The sequence below is a fragment of the Eulemur rufifrons genome, chromosome 1, assembly GCF_041146395.1.
Source record: "Eulemur rufifrons isolate Redbay chromosome 1, OSU_ERuf_1, whole genome shotgun sequence".
NCBI lineage: Eukaryota > Metazoa > Chordata > Mammalia > Primates > Lemuridae > Eulemur > Eulemur rufifrons.
The window spans coordinates 42,897,188-42,914,621 of NC_090983.1; the positions used below are offsets into that span (position 1 = coordinate 42,897,188).

General features: G+C 33.0%; 1 protein-coding gene across 3 annotated transcripts in view; it reads right to left on the minus strand.

The window, feature by feature from the left end:
* Positions 1-17,434, minus strand: part of ITGAV (integrin subunit alpha V) — a 77,717-nt gene that overhangs the window by 9,208 nt on the left and 51,075 nt on the right. For all 3 annotated transcript variants that reach the window (XM_069491644.1, XM_069491473.1, XM_069491560.1), the window contains 11 exons: positions 17,173-17,218; positions 15,061-15,168; positions 12,985-13,043; positions 11,372-11,526; positions 8,236-8,373; positions 4,374-4,441; positions 3,572-3,719; positions 2,999-3,091; positions 1,431-1,510; positions 842-922; positions 311-416 (listed from right to left, as the gene is read on the minus strand). In XM_069491644.1, the coding sequence (XP_069347745.1) occupies positions 311-416; positions 842-922; positions 1,431-1,510; positions 2,999-3,091; positions 3,572-3,719; positions 4,374-4,441; positions 8,236-8,373; positions 11,372-11,526; positions 12,985-13,043; positions 15,061-15,168; positions 17,173-17,218 (1,082 nt within the window). The remainder of the gene's footprint in view (positions 1-310; positions 417-841; positions 923-1,430; positions 1,511-2,998; positions 3,092-3,571; positions 3,720-4,373; positions 4,442-8,235; positions 8,374-11,371; positions 11,527-12,984; positions 13,044-15,060; positions 15,169-17,172; positions 17,219-17,434) is intronic.

Sequence of the window (17,434 nt, forward strand, 5' to 3'; positions counted from 1 at the left end):
GGCATTTTCAATTTTTAGTCAGAACTACAAAATGCCCATGGAAAAACACCCAATGACCTATTTCTTTTATTCAAGTAGAACTAATTAGCTTTAAACAACAAATTACATAAATTGCTTTCTTTAAGCACATGAAGCTGTCAGCTAAAAATGAACTTATGAATAGGAAAATACCCAAAGAAATCTGATACATACTTCATCTATGCAGAGTTTACATAAAAATTACATAGAATTATTTTTAAAAAGTAGCTTAGCTGCTCCTCTCTTTGTTGTCTCTCTCACTAGGTTTCAGTTAAATCCAACAGCTGCAAACCTCATAGATGTGCTGAACAACTGGCCCAACGTCTTCTTCAGTCTCAGGGTTCTCCTTGTACTCCCAATTTGGAATTGGGAGAAAGATATGATCAGGACTTGAGACTCTAAACAATGACCAAAGAAAACCTACCATGAATATCAAAATGATATAGTCAGTTCATTTTCAAAAGTACCCTGTATTCAAATGAATAAAATTAGATTCAATAAAAAAATTTTAAAGAAAAAAACCAATTAATGCACATACACACAAAAAATGCTTTTATTAAATCTACATGTAACAGGTGAATTGCTAAGTTAATCTACATAAAAATTCAATAACCTTAGTGCATCTTGTTGGTATGTCTTGTTCCTTTTCAGAGGATCACCCAGTAAGTATTTGGAGCTTTAGAACACACCTAGGATCTCATCTCTACATAAGCTACTGCCCTAGTAAAACCACCACCAAATATCCAAAAGAAGCTAGGGCCTAGTAGCTACTTTTAAAAAGCAATCATGACAATGAGATACTTAACTTAGTAATCATACTGACCCTCTTATCTCAACAGCAGCTAAAACAGCAAGATCAGCTTTGTGAGATACAACTGGGCTTACTCTGTCAAAAAGATTAGAGCTGAAAAAGAAAAAAATGTATTTAGGACTAAATTAAGCATAATTACCATCAAAATCATACAGAGGTAAGCCTATTGAAACTAAAAATGAACAAATCAAAAGTAACACGTGAAAAATTTTAAATAATTATTTTCATTAGCATTTAATTCCAACAAAATGGTCAAGTTTTCTTTTAATTTTGTTTTACAAACTCAAAAGTGACAATAAAATTATTCTTATGTAAATATTGATTTTACAAGTGCTGTAATCAAGTACTGAATTTTTATTTTTAAGAGAGGTGGCCTCACTATGTTGCCCAGGCTGGTCCAGAACTCCTGGCCTCAAGGGATACTCCCATCTCATTCTCCTGAGTAGCAGGGACAACAGACGTGAGCCATTGCACCCAGCTCAAGTACTGAAATTTTAATCTGTGCTATTCTATAATATTTAAAGTATATTACATAATATATTTATAAAAAGTAAATAACTACTCAATAGTTATCATAAGGTAATACAAGTTGTTTTCATACCTTTGAATTTGTAAATCAAATTTCACAGAAGTATCCATCTCTGATTGCTGGTGCACACTGAAACGAAGACCAGCTAAGAGCTGGAGAGGAAAAGATGGTAATGTTAGTCAATGTCTGATTAGTGAAATTTCAAATCCAATGTCCAAAGAAAAAAGAATGTTATAAAATAGAGTTTTTCTGAGCTTATAAAACTGAACAAAGATAATTAAATCTGATTTTCTATCAAATCTCTTTTATTTAAGATACTTGGGCCAATCCATAAGGAAGCCTATTTAATAATTATTAATCATAATTATAACTTTCTTATATTACCTATCTTCCAAAAAAATGCAAAAGTAAATGTTTGTTGATCCAATGACAGTACAGCAACTAGGCACAATGATTTGGTAACAGGAAGATAACAAATGAACTGTGCTGTGTTAACGGGCCAGGAAGGAGGAGACGGATGGTTTATAAGAGTAAGAGAACCTGGCTAAAGAAGGCATAAGTAAGGCCAGAACCAGAATTTCTCCTCTTACATCTCTCACAACCCTCCCCAATACCAAACACCTTAACTCCTGCAGCTGGGAAATTAATGAGTTTTAAAGAAAACGAATGAACCACAAGGTACAGGAAAGCAGGCTTTTTGAGGATCACATAAATAAAAATGGTACTTCTTGAGAACTGGCTCCTACTTTACAAAGCCTGGAGCTGGCCATTTGGAATAACCAGAAACTATCCACACTGAATGAGGTATCAGCAAGAAAGCTGAAGAAAATGAGATATGAGAAAATAAAAGGCATGCTCACTTGTTAATGAAACACTGAATACATGAGAAAAAGTGAAACTTAGGGTACTTTGTTCAAGCTCTCTTTCCTAAGATACCAAACATCTAGAAATAATAATGACTTTTAATAGAAAATATACTTAAAGAAACATGGAATATTTGGCCCCATATTAGCACAGATCTTCAAATTACCAATATCAATGTGCCATTATATAAAATAAGTTCTATTTAAAAAGTCACACAACATATACTGCCGTATTTCCCTTGATACTAGGAATTCTACAAGGTATGTTTTGTTTACTTTTTAAAGGCTTTGTAAACAAAACAACTGGATGCCTCTTTTCAAGCTTCTGGGCTCCCTGCTCTATGATCTGAAAGGGAGCCTGATCCAACTAAGCTTCTTTTTGATCCTCTGTATGGGGCCTATATTATAGCATTTCAGGTTAATGAGGCAACTGTCGCACCTAAGAATGACAGTCTTGTTATTTTCCAGAATGGCTTTTGAGGGCCCATTAAAGCATGAGTTTAAAATACCAAAATTATAATTTTAGTTTTTACTTTAAACCATGTTCTCACCCATTTACCAAACCGAAGGCAGTGCCGAGAGCAGCTTATGGAATATAATGTAACAGCACAACCCATTATTTTAGTATCTTAGTTAAAACTAAACTCTGCTAATCATTAAACTTTTAAAGACACTATTTTGAAGTGTTTATTAAGAAAGATTACCATGAACAAACCCAGAGAAAAAGATGCTATTGTATTTGTGGCCAAAAGGAGCCATTTAATTAAAATGTCTTACTTGAGTTCCAGCTTTCATTGGGTTTCCAAGGTCACATACCACTTGGCGGGTTTGGTTTTCTGTCTTAAATGCACAGGAAAGTCTTGCCAAGGCCTTTGATAGACAAAGAAAAAGGATGTGAAAAGAAATAAAATATCATGCCATTAGATATTTATGTTTCTTTTTCTATTTTCTAAGCAAATAAATCTATTTGAGCAAACTGGGAGTAAGGGAGAAGTCAGAATTGTATACAGTTGCCATACAGAAACATAAAAGTGTTTCTGAAAGATCCCTAGAGGACTTAGATACATAACCATACTGCCTCTGACAAATAATTTGATGGACAGGCTTGGACACTTTATCTATTTGACCTCCTTTTTAGGCACTTAGCTAGCAATTCTGAAAACGCCATACCCATGCATTATGCAAAGTATTAGGCTTGAAAGGAATTATGTACGATAGGCACTCTATTGTCTAGTAATCTAGCCCTAGGTGGAATGGCTAAGCTTGTGCTTCACTAAATAGGGGAGCAGCTCATTAATGTTAATAAGACCTGTGAGTGCATTTCGATTTTTAAAGAGGCAGCTTGCTTACTTCACTGTTTCGGACAACCCCGATGAAATCAGCCTGCGGTGGTATGGAAACGATGAGCTCAGCTTCGTAGGCACCTTCTCCTTGATTCTGAGCCTTGACAATCAATGTCAGGGGGTTGTCGTCCCCAATGTAGATCTTCTTTTGATCACTACAAGTTAATACAAATCTAAACTAAGAAAAAACACTACATGGGGAGCATATGACTGTCAAAAGAAACGAGAGATAAATAGACACCACCGACATGTTCAACAGTGTCTCAAGATATTTTAAGAGTACTTCACAGCTCAATAGAAAACAAAAAGTAGCACACTGGGTGCAAATCCAATGCTTCTCTCAGTAAAAGAAAACACTGATGCTACTAATATATCACTATCGTTCATATCTATTACTAAAGTAGTTTTATATCTCTGTATGTATGTTTTAATTCCCTGATTTTTCTTTCTAAAAGCTGAATTACCCATTTGTCATGATTCTCACAATTATTCTTTATGATTTATATACCATATAAAATGGTAAGGATATTCCTTGAGCAAAGAGTATGCCTACAATGAAATGGAGCTTGAAGATACTTTGTGATACTACCTAAAGCTGAATGGTAATAAATCTGTCAACCTAGATAAGTAGTGAAAATACAGTGGATATTTTTTTAAAGCTCAATACTGATAGTTTTATTATAGAATATCATGCATTATTTTCTAATATAACTAATTCTTATTAAAATATGTTAGCACTTTGAATAGAAAAGCGTACTCTTTTGTTTATATTTATTATATTTTTGTTTGTTATTTGGGGCAAAACTTACCTATCTACAGAAACTTCCAGTTTGGGTTTACAGACATTGTCTTCACCACAGTCGAGCAGAATATGAGCCTAGAACAAACATTTTATTTTTTCATATCAATATATATGTGGGTAGACATATATGTACACATGTATATATTTACATACACTCATTAGCTTATTTGTATACCTGAAAGCAAGAGATCATGGCCACTTATTTTTAAACATGTCAGTGTAGCTAGTCAAGAATGAGAAAGAAGATTCATAGGATGTAATACAATTGCTTGGAACCTTTTAGTTCCATCTCAGATTAAGCTGTTATCATTTTCAAATGAAGTCTAGGTAGAGAGAAAGTAATAGTCAGGAGATGAGGGTTCATTTTGACTGCTTCTAAATTGTGTGATCTTGAGCAAAATAAACTCCTTTCTAGAGTTTCCCATTATGGACTGTGCCTCTGCCAATATCGTGGAGCTGTAGGTATGCAGCAACAATTCAGACAGGCAGGCAGAACAAAGGGAATAGAAACTGCACAAAATGTGTTTAGTGTGTGCATGTCCATTTGGAAGGAGATGAGGAAAAAGAACTAGAAGTATTACAGTTAGCTTACCAGAGTAGGTGAAACAAGCAAAAACCTGAACTTTTTTCCAGAAACTCTAGATCTGGCCAGGAGAATATTCCAGCTAAAGTAGTATAGAAAAACCCAAAAAAGAGAATTAGTGGAAGGAAACAGAAGAGCTTGAATAGGATATAAAAGAAGAAATATAAAAATTAAGAAAAGAAAAAGGGAAAATAAAGATGAAGCCATTCTTGCTTTGTCTAATGTTAACATACAAAGGCCTTCAGGCCCAGAGGCAAACAAAAAGAAAGGAAAAGATTTAAAGTGGAAGAAAAATGAACAGAATTCTTTAAGAATATGATGATTGTATACCTCTAAGTCACAAGGGATGTCCAGAATAAAATTATGTGATAGAAATCTTAACTGTCAATTTAATTGAGAGGAAACCCCAAAATGTATATGAATTTATTCAATTACCTAGACATAAGCAGTTACTATAATCCTCAAAAAAAAAAAAAAAAAAGTCAAGACTATTAGAAGAACTTTATGGTGATTCTTAACATTATGCCAAGTACAAATCACCGTTCAATGTAATAGGGAATAAAGCATGGCTTTTGCAAATAAATGAACTAGTGATAAGGTGTATATAATTCTCAGAATGTTAGATGAGTATCTGAAGTTTGGAATGAGAAGTATGTGTAAAATATTAATAAAACTGTGATGAAAGAATATTTGACTAACTACCATTCTACAAGGAAGAAAAAGGACTTAGCTAGCATTGGAACAGGTACAGTATTAAAATATGCTATGAGGGAAGATGGTTTCAGAAATGGAAAAACACACAGCAATGTATCCCATGCCCAGAGAACCAAATCTCGACGGTTATGTGCTTTATATCCCGCACAGAATAAGAACTTAATATGTATTTGAACGAAAAAATGGATGAGAAAAAAAAACAAACTCTTTCTGCAGAAAGCACTAAATCTCTAACTCCAAAGGATTAGGGTACAGAAAGAGAAACTCTAGGGCTGCACGGTCCAAATTTAAGCCCCATGTGGCTTTTGAGCACTTGAAATGGGCCTATCGTGACTAAGGAACTGATTTTTAAATTTTATTTAATTTTAATTAAAGTTCAAAATTGATACTGAATTCTGTTACTGTAAATTTTTAGTATGTTTAAAACAACTTGAGTATGTGAATCTACTTTTTCAACTGTAAATTAAAGGAATTCCAAATACAAAAAAATATTTCTAATGAAACTTTAATATTTGAATTTAAGTGTGTTGCAAGTGTATAATATACTCTGGATTTTGAAGACAGTAAGAAATGGAATGTAAAATATTTCACTGATAATTTTGAATTGATTACATGCAGAAATGATAATATTTTAGCTATTATTATAGGCTGAATTGTAGCCCCTCAAAATTCGTATGTGGAAGCCTTAATCCCTGGTATCTCAGGATGCAACTGTATTTGGCAATACGGTGTTTAAAGAGGTAATTAAGTTACAACAAGATCTTTAGGATGGGCCCTAACCTTCCCTTTGTGTATGTGTCTGCGTCCTAAGCTCTTCTTAAACATGGTAAGAGGAGATTAGGACACAGACACACACACAAAGGCAAGACCATGTGAAGACACAAGAAGATGATCATCTACAAGCCAAGGAGAGAGACCTCAGAAGAAACCAGTGCTGCTGACACTTTAATCTCAAACTTTTAGCTTCCAGAATTGTGAGAGAATAAATTTCTTTTGTTTAAGCCACCTAATCTATGGTACTTTGTTAGAGCAGCCCTAGCAAATTAATACAGATATATTATTAAAATTAATTTCACCTATATATTTTCTACCTTTTTAAAATGTTGCTAACCAGTAAATTTAAAATTACATGATATTTCAATCAGGCAGCAGAGAGAGAGAGTGCAGTAGACGAGTTTGTAATATAACCAGTGAAATGAAGAACTCATTCTAGAGAAAATAATAAAAAGGGTGGGGTGGGTAATTAACATAGAAACAAAAGTAAATAATAAAGCTAAGAATGCAGAAAGAAAGATGCTTAAGAGTAAATAATGTCACTGTTGGAATAAATGTAGGACACAAAGGAGACCAAAAAAAGAAAAAAAATTCAAATAATGAAGAATGAGAATTGGTGGGGGAAAAGGTGAGCCAAATATTACTGCAGTAATTTTTGTCCTCCAAGAGTTTTCAAAAGTTAACTTACCTGATTAGCTGATTTTAAAATGGTATTGGTATTAAAGAGACTGATGAGTTCAGAAAGTTAATCAAAAGTAAAGGTCACAATACTAACAAAAGATTTCTCTAAAAAAGCCTAAATCTAAAAACAGAAAGTAATCATAACTCATATATCAAAGCATATAATATAAAGGGACAAGTAACAATTAACTTTTAAAGAAAGTATAATATTGAATGACAGACCTTAAGAGGCTCAAGTGGCCATTATTAAATTATTAATCAACATATTACGATTAATAATTTACCTTTAAAGTAATTAAGTTACTGCCACTAAAAATAAAAAATATAAAGAATATAAACTAACACAAAATTATGGTTATAAGTTCTACATTAATGGATAATAAAAATGGCACATATACTATGATTATTAATGTGCAAAATGAAATATAAAAATGAGCTGTTAAAATATAAAAATTATAAAAGACTATAAAAATATTTTGATTTGCTTTATACTGCTGTCACATATAGTCAGTCACAAATTACAAAAAAAAAGAACTTATGAAATCTTAGAAAGAAAAAGAAATGACAATTAAATTTAGGGTAGAGTTTTATGAGAGAAGAAATATGAATCTAAAAATATGAACATGTTAAAAAAAGGAGAAATAGGAAATAAAATAACAATATTTAAATACATAGGCTTTACATAGGATTTTCTAAATTATAATAGATTTTATGAAATTTTATGTTGCTTTATTTGATTTTACGAAAAGAATCATTTATGTACTATACATACATAATTGTGTATACATACACTTTTTTTACAATTATAATGCATATCAAAGATAATCTCAATATCAAAGACATTTAGCAAAATACTAAAACACTATATAAATAAACTAGTGCTTTGTTGTTTTCCTGGAATTATTTTACTATTTTATGTACATGAAATGTGGCCTTGTCTTTCTCTGCATAACAGATATCTCTGACCTGAAAATTCAGATTCCTTTCCCCCTGACTTTGACTAAACATTTACCAACATTATAAAAGAAATCTCTAATAACATTTAAAAACATGAATTATAAGATCTTAAAAAATGATCAAAGTATGAAATCAGTGATAAATTGAGAAAAAATAGTACCTGTCGACTAACGTTGGCAGGAGTGAACTGGTTAAGAATGGGTTGCAAGCCTGTTGCATCGGCAGCTGTTCTGTAATCCAATCGATACTCCATAAAAATGGTAATTGGAGTGAGTTTGTCTCTAAATTCAGATTCATCCTAGAAATGGAAAAGCTTTGAATTAATGATGACATCACCTACACTATCTGGAGAAGTCCATAAACGCACATCACAAAGCCAGATGTGTTCATCCCTTGACCCTTCAATTCTACCAAAACTCTCTGGAAAATTACTGTTATTCAGAGTTCTCAATCCCTTAATCGTGTTTTTGTTTTATAATATAATATTTCATGCACACCAAATATACAAGGCATGCTAATAAAATCAGCACTCACACACCCAGCATAATAACAAGAATATTACCAGTATTTTTTAAGTTGCCTAAACGCTCCTTTCTGTTTCCTTCCCTCTGCCTTCCTTCTCAGAGATAACCACTATTCTGAATTTTAGGTCTGTCATTCCCTTGCTTGCTTTCAATAGTTCTACTATTATATATTGTATATATCCCTAAACAATGTTTTTCACTATTTCCTTTTTTATTTAAAAATGGGATCATATGTAGTCTTCCGTGATTTTTCTAACACTCTTGTAAGATTCATCTATACTATTGCATGTAGCCTACATTAATTTTTACTGTTAAGGAATATTTCATCAGATAAATATGCCACAATTTATTTATCCATTCTCCTGTCAGGGGTTACTTGGCTATTTGGGGATTTGTTTTCGGTATTACAAAAATTGTTACTATAATTTTTCTTATACATAACGACAAGTATATTTTTGTCAGCTCTATATCCCATATTATTTTCCAGAGTCTTCATAACAATTCACATTGCCATCAGCACATATAAGAGTTCCTAAAAATTGGCATTTTGACCAATTAATAGGTATTGGAAGACTTCATTTAAACATAAGATTCTATTTCTTCATAGATAGAAATAGATTCTATTTCTTCCTCATAACTTGAGGTATTTGTCTTATTTGTTTCTCAAATCATAAACAGTTATTTAACTTAACCAAAAGCACTTTTTGTACTTAAGTATAAAATAGAGTTGCTTGTTTCTTATTTAGTCTACTGATATGATATTTCTAGACTTTCAATGTTAACCTACCCTAGGATAAATCTGACTTGGTCTTTTTTTTTTTTTTTCCTTTTTTTTTGAGACAGGGTCTCACTCTGTCACCTGGGGTGGAGTACAGTGGTGTCATAATAGCTCACTGCAACCTCAAACTCCTTGGCTCAAGCAATCCTCCTGCCTCAGCCTCCAGAGTAGCTGGGACTGCAGGTGCACATCACCATGCCTGGCTAATTTTTCTATTTTTTTTTTGTAGAGATGGGGGTCTCATTATGTTGCTCAGTCTGGTCTCAAACTCCTAGGTTCAAGTGATCCTCCCAATTCTGCTCCCCAAAGTGCTGGGATTACAGGCGTGAGCCATCACACCTGGCCTATTTATCTTTTTAAATAAACTGCTAGGATTTAGTTTGCTTATAATGGTTCAGTAATTTTGCACTAATTGTAAGACTGGAATGAAATTCTCCCTTCTGGTACTTTCCTTCACCAGTCCAGGTATCAATTACACTAGCTTCACAAAATGACTTTGAAATGTTTTCTGGTTTTCTATTGTTTCCAAAGAGTTCGTTTAAAACTGGAATGTCTTGTTCTTGAATGTTTGATAGATACTGCCTATAAAACCATTTGGGTCTTATGTTTCCTGTGTGTTAAGATTAAAACAGCCAATTCAATTTTTTAAGTGGTTAGAGAATTATTCAGGTTTTCTATTTCTTCTTATTGTGTTATGTGTTTCTAAGAATTTCCCTGTTTTATCTAAGTTTTCCTATGTACTGGCACAAGATTATTCATAATATTCTGTTCCTTTAATCCCCCCTTTATCAACAGTTATGTCCTTTTTCAATTCTTAATTTTGTGGGGTTTTCGTTCTTTACTTCATTTTTTCTTATCTTTCATTTAAGTTAAATAGCACTTAAGGATATACATTTACCTTTACATTCTGCTTCTGTGACATCCCGTGTACTTTGATATATTTTCCTTATGATTCAGTTTTAAGTAAGTATCCATTATGATCTCATTTTAGATCCGTAAGTTATTTAAAATCATTTTCCAATTCCCAATTGATCTTTTTGTTATGGATTTCTAACAACTACACTGATTAGATAGCATATTTATAACACTTTTTTGAAATTTGTTTAGAATTTCTTTATAGCCTATGCGTGGTCAATTTTCACATTCTCTAATTGTTGGGTGCTGGGTTCTATTAAATCAAGTTTGTTAACTATGGTGTGTTTTCGAAATCTTTATTGATGTTTTTGTCTTTCGAAAAATTTCATTCTTTATTTCTTTAAACATTTTATATAAATTTATACTCTGTAACTGAAAATTGCATTATCTTAAGCCTCCGCAGGTCTCAAATCTGTTTTTTCATCTAGTAGCTTGTTTCCTTGTATGTTTGGTGCTATTTTTCTTTTTTAAAATGAATTTACATTTGATTAAACTTAACTTGTGGAAATCATGTGGCCTATACTGGATTGCTCTCCTCCAGAGAGGCTTTGCATTCCCTCTTGCTAGAATCAGGGTGCACTTCTGTCCTGAGAACACATTAGCCTCATGCAAATGTCTGGGCCTAATGCAAGAGGAGTCTCAGGTTGAGACCACTGGCTTGAAGAAGGTGAGTCTGCATCCCTGGGCAGGTGTCTGCAATTACTGCTCACTCTCCTTTGCCAGCAACACTGGCTCACACACAATCACTTAGAAATCATAATTCAGATTTAGCCACTGGTGTTTTTTAGTTGACTGCTTATTTTATTTGGACCCTGGAGATTTCTCTTAATGTCTTGAGAGTTCAGTATTATTTAAGAAATATGTTTGTCATAATTCATTCAGTAGTATTATTGTAGAAAGGCCATTTGGAATATCCAGTCTGCCAGCAGAAGTCCATTATTCAGCTTTAAAAAGCTGAATTTCTTCAAGTGCATTTTTCTGATTTAATACCAATTTACAGAAAGTGAAAATCATTTAGATGAAAAAGAAAAAACAGTGATGAAAAGCAAACGATACTGGAGCAGAAACGTATCTCTTACCCGCAGATATGCTATCAGTTCCTCACACTGCATCTGTCCCCCCCTCGAAATAGTCATGTTCTTGGAGTGACCTGGGGACCTGTTATGGAGAAACAGTGCTCGTCGAATTGCTCCCTTTTGCTTGAGTTTATCCAAAAGAAGCTCCACCTGGAAGTCTATACAAACCAAAGGATTTATAACCAACATATTCTTTATGGACACCTATCTGTCCTAGAGTTTTCACGTAAACAGAGATATTTATTCCTTAAGAAGTAATTTGCTTCTAATTCAATAAAAATGTCTATACATTGTAGTATGAATAAATATTTAATCATAATTAAATAATCTCACAATTCCCAAAGGAATATCATACATAATCCAAATAATGATATAAGTAAAACAATAATTAGGCAGAGGAGAAATTTTATCTTTTAAGCCAAGAGGAGAAAGTCCAGAGGTGAAACATGTGAATTAAGATTTCCACCATTAATCCAAGTAGTAAGACTCTTGCTGATTTTGATTAAGAAGTATATTATATACTAATATGTACCCATACTGTTAAATACTGTGCTGAATGAACGGTGTGCATCACTTGCTTCTAATGAAGCTATCGTAAGTGACCAAATAATTCTTAAATAGGTCAAGAATCATCTTAAAATGAACATGCAGCCAATAGTATGAAGCATAGTTATTAGGATTATTGCCTTCCAAGATTCAGTTCTTTAAATCGTTTCTTAAAAAGAGATAAGAGTACAAATCTTTAAAACCACCAGTTTCTCTAAATATTGACCTTCATTTCAAATTTAGGTGAAAAGCCAGGGTGATTTTGCTTCATGTTCTGTTCTACCCGGTCACAATGCCCTCCTTGCAGTTTCTCAAACACTGTGCACGTCCTGCTTCAGGCCTCCTGAACTCCCCCTCTTCTGTGTGAAATACTCCTCCATACGTCCCATAGCTCCCTCATTTCCCTCCGGCCTCTACTGAAAAGTTATCTTTCCACGAGACCTTGCTCAGCTGCCCTGTGTAAACTCCCACACACACACACCCAAGAGTTTCAAGTTATCTTCTCCACTTTATTATTACTCTTAAGTACTTGCAACTATCTAACACTCTGAGAGATCTGGGCAATAATTATTTAACACTCCTACCTGGCTCTCAGGACCATATCAACCATTTTAAGAAAGGAAGAGTAGAGTTTGCTCTGTCGATTAAATTTAGTGACTAAACTTTTTCTCCTTCTCTTCACTATTTCTAAACTCTACTGAGATTGCTGGGAGCTTCCCCAAGACATGAAATACAAACTTCTCAGATCATCTACTTATAAATAATGATCCTCATTTTTCCTGTAGAGGTCATTTATCTCTCACTGGTAACCACTGAACCTTATAAAGGTCATATGTTTAACATTTTGTGGTTATTTCACTTACAATGTCCATAAAATAAGTGTATTGTTTCTAAACTGGCTTAAGAATTACCAAAGTAATTATGTTGCAATCTTAAATGTCTTTAAGTGTAAACATTCAAATAAAAAAACAACAACAATTTGAGTAACTATTCAACTATCCTAAAATATTTTTTTAGGTGCTGTATATGCAGCATCATTAAAATAACATGACTTTCCATAGAACACTTACTAAGTTTCCTGGGAAGTGCTCCTTTGCCATCTGCCTTTAAGCAGAACCTGACATTAAAACTGTGGGAAAATAAAAAAATACATAAATTCTATAATCCAGTTTAGGCATATTTTTGAATACTTTTCTAATACATACTTTATATTGTAAAGTCTTATATCTTTCCTTAGGTCTTAATATTATTCTTAAAACATGAAATTATACAGACTAATCTAATTCATCCTTCAGTAATTTAAGCACATTTCTTTTCATGGTACCTTACTGAGAAAAAGAAAAAGAATTTCTATAACTCCTCTCAAGTTTATAGAACCCGTGGATAAATCTAAATGAGGAAAATGACAGTTCAGATTTAAAATACTGTTTCATTTAATAAAGGATCCACCAAAGCTTCCTTTAATTAGCAAGCTCCTCTAGAGAAGTGTTTTTCATAATTTATTAACAACTTATGAAATCAGTTTAATGGGTTGTGTCTAGCATCTTAAAAAAAACTAAATAAATAAAATTGACTTAAGCATCAAGGGTAAGTATGATTTCACAAAACTTTTATTTTAATTACATATATGTGTTTACTGGAATTATAATGCAAAATGTATTTCTTATTATATGCCGTAGTCGAAAATCATTTGAAAGCTAGTTCTATGCTTTCACATGCTGTAGTTAGTGCATTGGAAGCCTTTGAATTATTAGCATAATTATATTACTGGCAATCTCGCAGAGACATGCAGGGTGAATGAAGAGCAGAAAGGCAGTAAAACTTAAAACCAAAATCTTGAAAACAACTTCATTGCCAATCAATAAAAACAAAGAAATATTACTGAATTTTAATGTGATCTAATAAAAAATTAAAATTTCACAATTTTAATAACTATAATAATAATTTTAAAACAATTCAAAAATAATGCAAAAATAAATTAGGAAAACTATCTGATTACCTCTTTTGAAATAAAATTGTCCTAGCTACCAATCATTCCCACCTACAACTGTAAGTTCTTCACAATTTTTCTGTGTGTTTCCCAAAGTGGGCCACTCATGGTGATTTTAGTAGTATTTTATGGGTCAAGATTTTTCATTATTTTGATATTTATTTTGACATGTATGAGAAAAATATTGGTTTTTACATTTTATTTTTAAATATTTTGAAGGAAAAGATGAGTCAATTTAAAGAAAATCTTAAGAAAACTATAATACAGTTAGAATGAAAATAGAGCAAAAATCATGAAATGAGCATACAAATGATGAAGACTAGACAAAGAATGGACTAGAGAAGAATTCCAATATTGAATTTGTGAAAAAAATATTATATTTTTCCTTGGAAACTAAAGGAACAAGTAGAAGACCAATAAATTAGAGCAAAATAATTTTTTTCATACAGCTATTCACAGATAATAAATCTGAAAAGAACACCTCTTTTAAAAATTTAAATGATTATGAGCCTGTTTTGAATTAAATATAAATGAATTGAGACCTTATTAGCTTTTCCTTCTTTTTGAAAATATTCATTAACCATGCATAATTCTTTAAAAATTAATTTTATACTAATTTATAGAGTATTTCTAGATCCCACTAGATATATTCTTTTTTTTTTTTTTTGAGACAGCGTCTCACTCTGTTGCCCAGGCTAGAGTGCCATGGCATCAGCCTCGCTCACAGCAACCTCAAACTCCTGGGCTCAAGCGATCCTCCTGCCTCAGCCTCCCAAGTAGCTGGGACTACAGGCATGCACCACCATGCCCGGCTAATTTTTTCTGTATATATTTTTAGTTGTCCATATAATTTCTTTCTATTTTTAGTAGAGACGGGGTCTCGCTCTTGCTGAGGCTGGTCTTGAACTCCTGAGCTCAAATGATCCACCCGCCTCGGCCTCCCAGAGTGCTAGGATTACAGGCGTGAGCCACCGCGCCCGGCCGATATCTTCTTTGGAGCACTATTTCAACAGTCCATCCTATGACATGAAAATAGAGTGTACTCGTAGAAACTGTTTTAGCAGTATTTCAGCCCTACTGCCTTCATTTCCAATTATTCTTATAATGATTGAACAAATAATCACAATAATAACTATTACTAAACAAATACCCTTACCAGGAAACTTTGAGAGCTGTCCCAGGCAGTGGGCAGGTTTTATTGTCTTGATTTAAAATGCTAGGGTACACTTCAAGGCCAGCATTTACGGTGATAACTGGTCTGGCCCTAGGGAAAAAAAAGAAGAAGAAGAAGAAGAAAGTTATTTAAAAAGTTAGATTGATTCTAAGCATTTTAGGTTCACATTCACTTCACACACAGTACAGTGTCTACTAAAGCATTGTCTGTAATAGTAAAAAAAACAGGAACAACCTAAATGGAGATGACCAACTGTCTCAATTTGCCCAGAACTGTCCTAATTTTAGCATTGAAAGTCCTGCATCCTGGGAAATTGCTCAGTTCCAGGCGAAGTGGAACAATTGACCAGCTTATCTGAATTCAGTGCATCAAAGCAGAATGGTCCCATAAGTTATGGGATATCTACCCAATGCAATGTAGTACAGTGGGGAAAATGTGTGCCATAAATCCATCTGTGCTGATATGGGGTAATCTCTAAAATATATACAAAATACAATTTTAGTAGGAGAGAAAAAAATGCCCAAAATGTATAAAGAATGCCTGTAGACAGACAGGCATACACATAAGTTCTTAATGCACAGAATATTTCTGTTAGAATATAGTAATAAATTAGTAATTGGTATGAGAGAAAATATACTTTTTTTTGTATGCTCCTTTTGTATTATTTGAATGTTTACCACATGCATGTATTATTTCCTTAACAGCAGTTTTAAGAAACTAAAACAATAAATTAAAATAAATATAGCTTTTGAAAGTTCAGATACACAGGTTTAAATCCTGTACAAAAATACAGGAGGTTTATGTCAATGTGCCTGTCTCAAAAATGATAAATCCCTGAAATCTGTTAAGTGCACATGTTGCTCCACAGCTGTAATTAAACTGATCTATCATAAACTCTATTACACAGCACCAATGTTAGCTTTACTGCCGTGTATAAACTCAGCCCATAGAAGTGTAAACATCTTACTCTTCTTGGGATGCCAGCTGATATTCTAAGGCATGAGGAATTGATGAAATACAGAGAATAACTGAGAACATGTATGAAGCTGGGAAATAGAGATATTTGAATTCATACATGTTGCTCTATTAAAAATTTTCATTTTGGGATTCATTACAGACTGCCCTTGTGGTCACAGAATACAGAGGCACAAGCTCCAAGTTAATTTCATGCCTCTTACAGGATATTGTAAACCCGTATAATTTTTAAAGAGAGATTTAAAAAAACACAGAATACCTTTGAACACAATTTAAAAGACAAAGGGAAAATTATGAATGCTTTTCTAAATAAAAAAAGTCTACAGATTTCTCTTCTTTGGAACCTCTTTGTATAAATACTATTTATATAGTTAAATAGAAGGAATAAGTTCTAGTGTTCAATAGCATAGTAGGGTGGCTATGGTTAAAAATAATTTATTGTAAGGGCCGGGCGCGGTGGCTCACGCCTGTAATCCTAGCACTCTGGGAGGCCGAGGTGGGCGGATCGTTTGAGCTCAGGAGTTCGAGACCAGCCTGAGCAAGAGCGAGACCCCATCTCTACTAAAAATAGAAAGAAATTATATGGACAGCTAAAAAAATATATAGAAAAAATTAGCCGGGCATGGTGGTGCATGCCTGTGGTCCCAGCTACTCGGGAGGCTGAGACAGGAGGATCGCTTGAGCTCAGGAGTTTGAGGTTGCTGTGAGCTAGGCTAACGCCACGGCACTCACTCTAGCCTGGGCAACAGAGTGAGACTCTGTCTCAAAAAAAAAAAAAATAATAATAATTTATTGTATATTTCAAAATATCTAGAAGAGAGAATTGTGAATGTTCCAACACAAAGAAATGATAAATGCTTGAAGTGATGGATATCCTAATTACTCTGATTTGATCATTAAACATTGTATGTATGTATTGAAGTATCATTTGTACTCCATGAGTATGTACTATTATATATCATTTAAAAAGTACTATTTGCCTGTAGCAAATCTTGAATAAGAACACATTGTATCATTGCTTCAAGAAAATTAAACTGAAATTCAAATACTGACACTTCACTAAAAAATTTTCAAATAATTCAGAATATTTCTATATTACAAGATATTAAACATGCTCACCTGTATAAGACAGCTCTATCTACACCAAATGCTCCTACAATTAAGTCTTAAGAGAGTGAAAAAACATGTTAATAACAATAACAGTTTTTAAAATTTATATGCCATTCTATAAAACTTTAAATGCACATAAAAAGATTTAAATATATCCTCAAAACTATTCATTAAGAGGTTGTACGGTAATACCTACAAGGCTAAAATATATGAAAACTAGTGAATTTGTGAGGATTCTTTTATTCAAGGAATATTTTTTGAGCTCCAACTA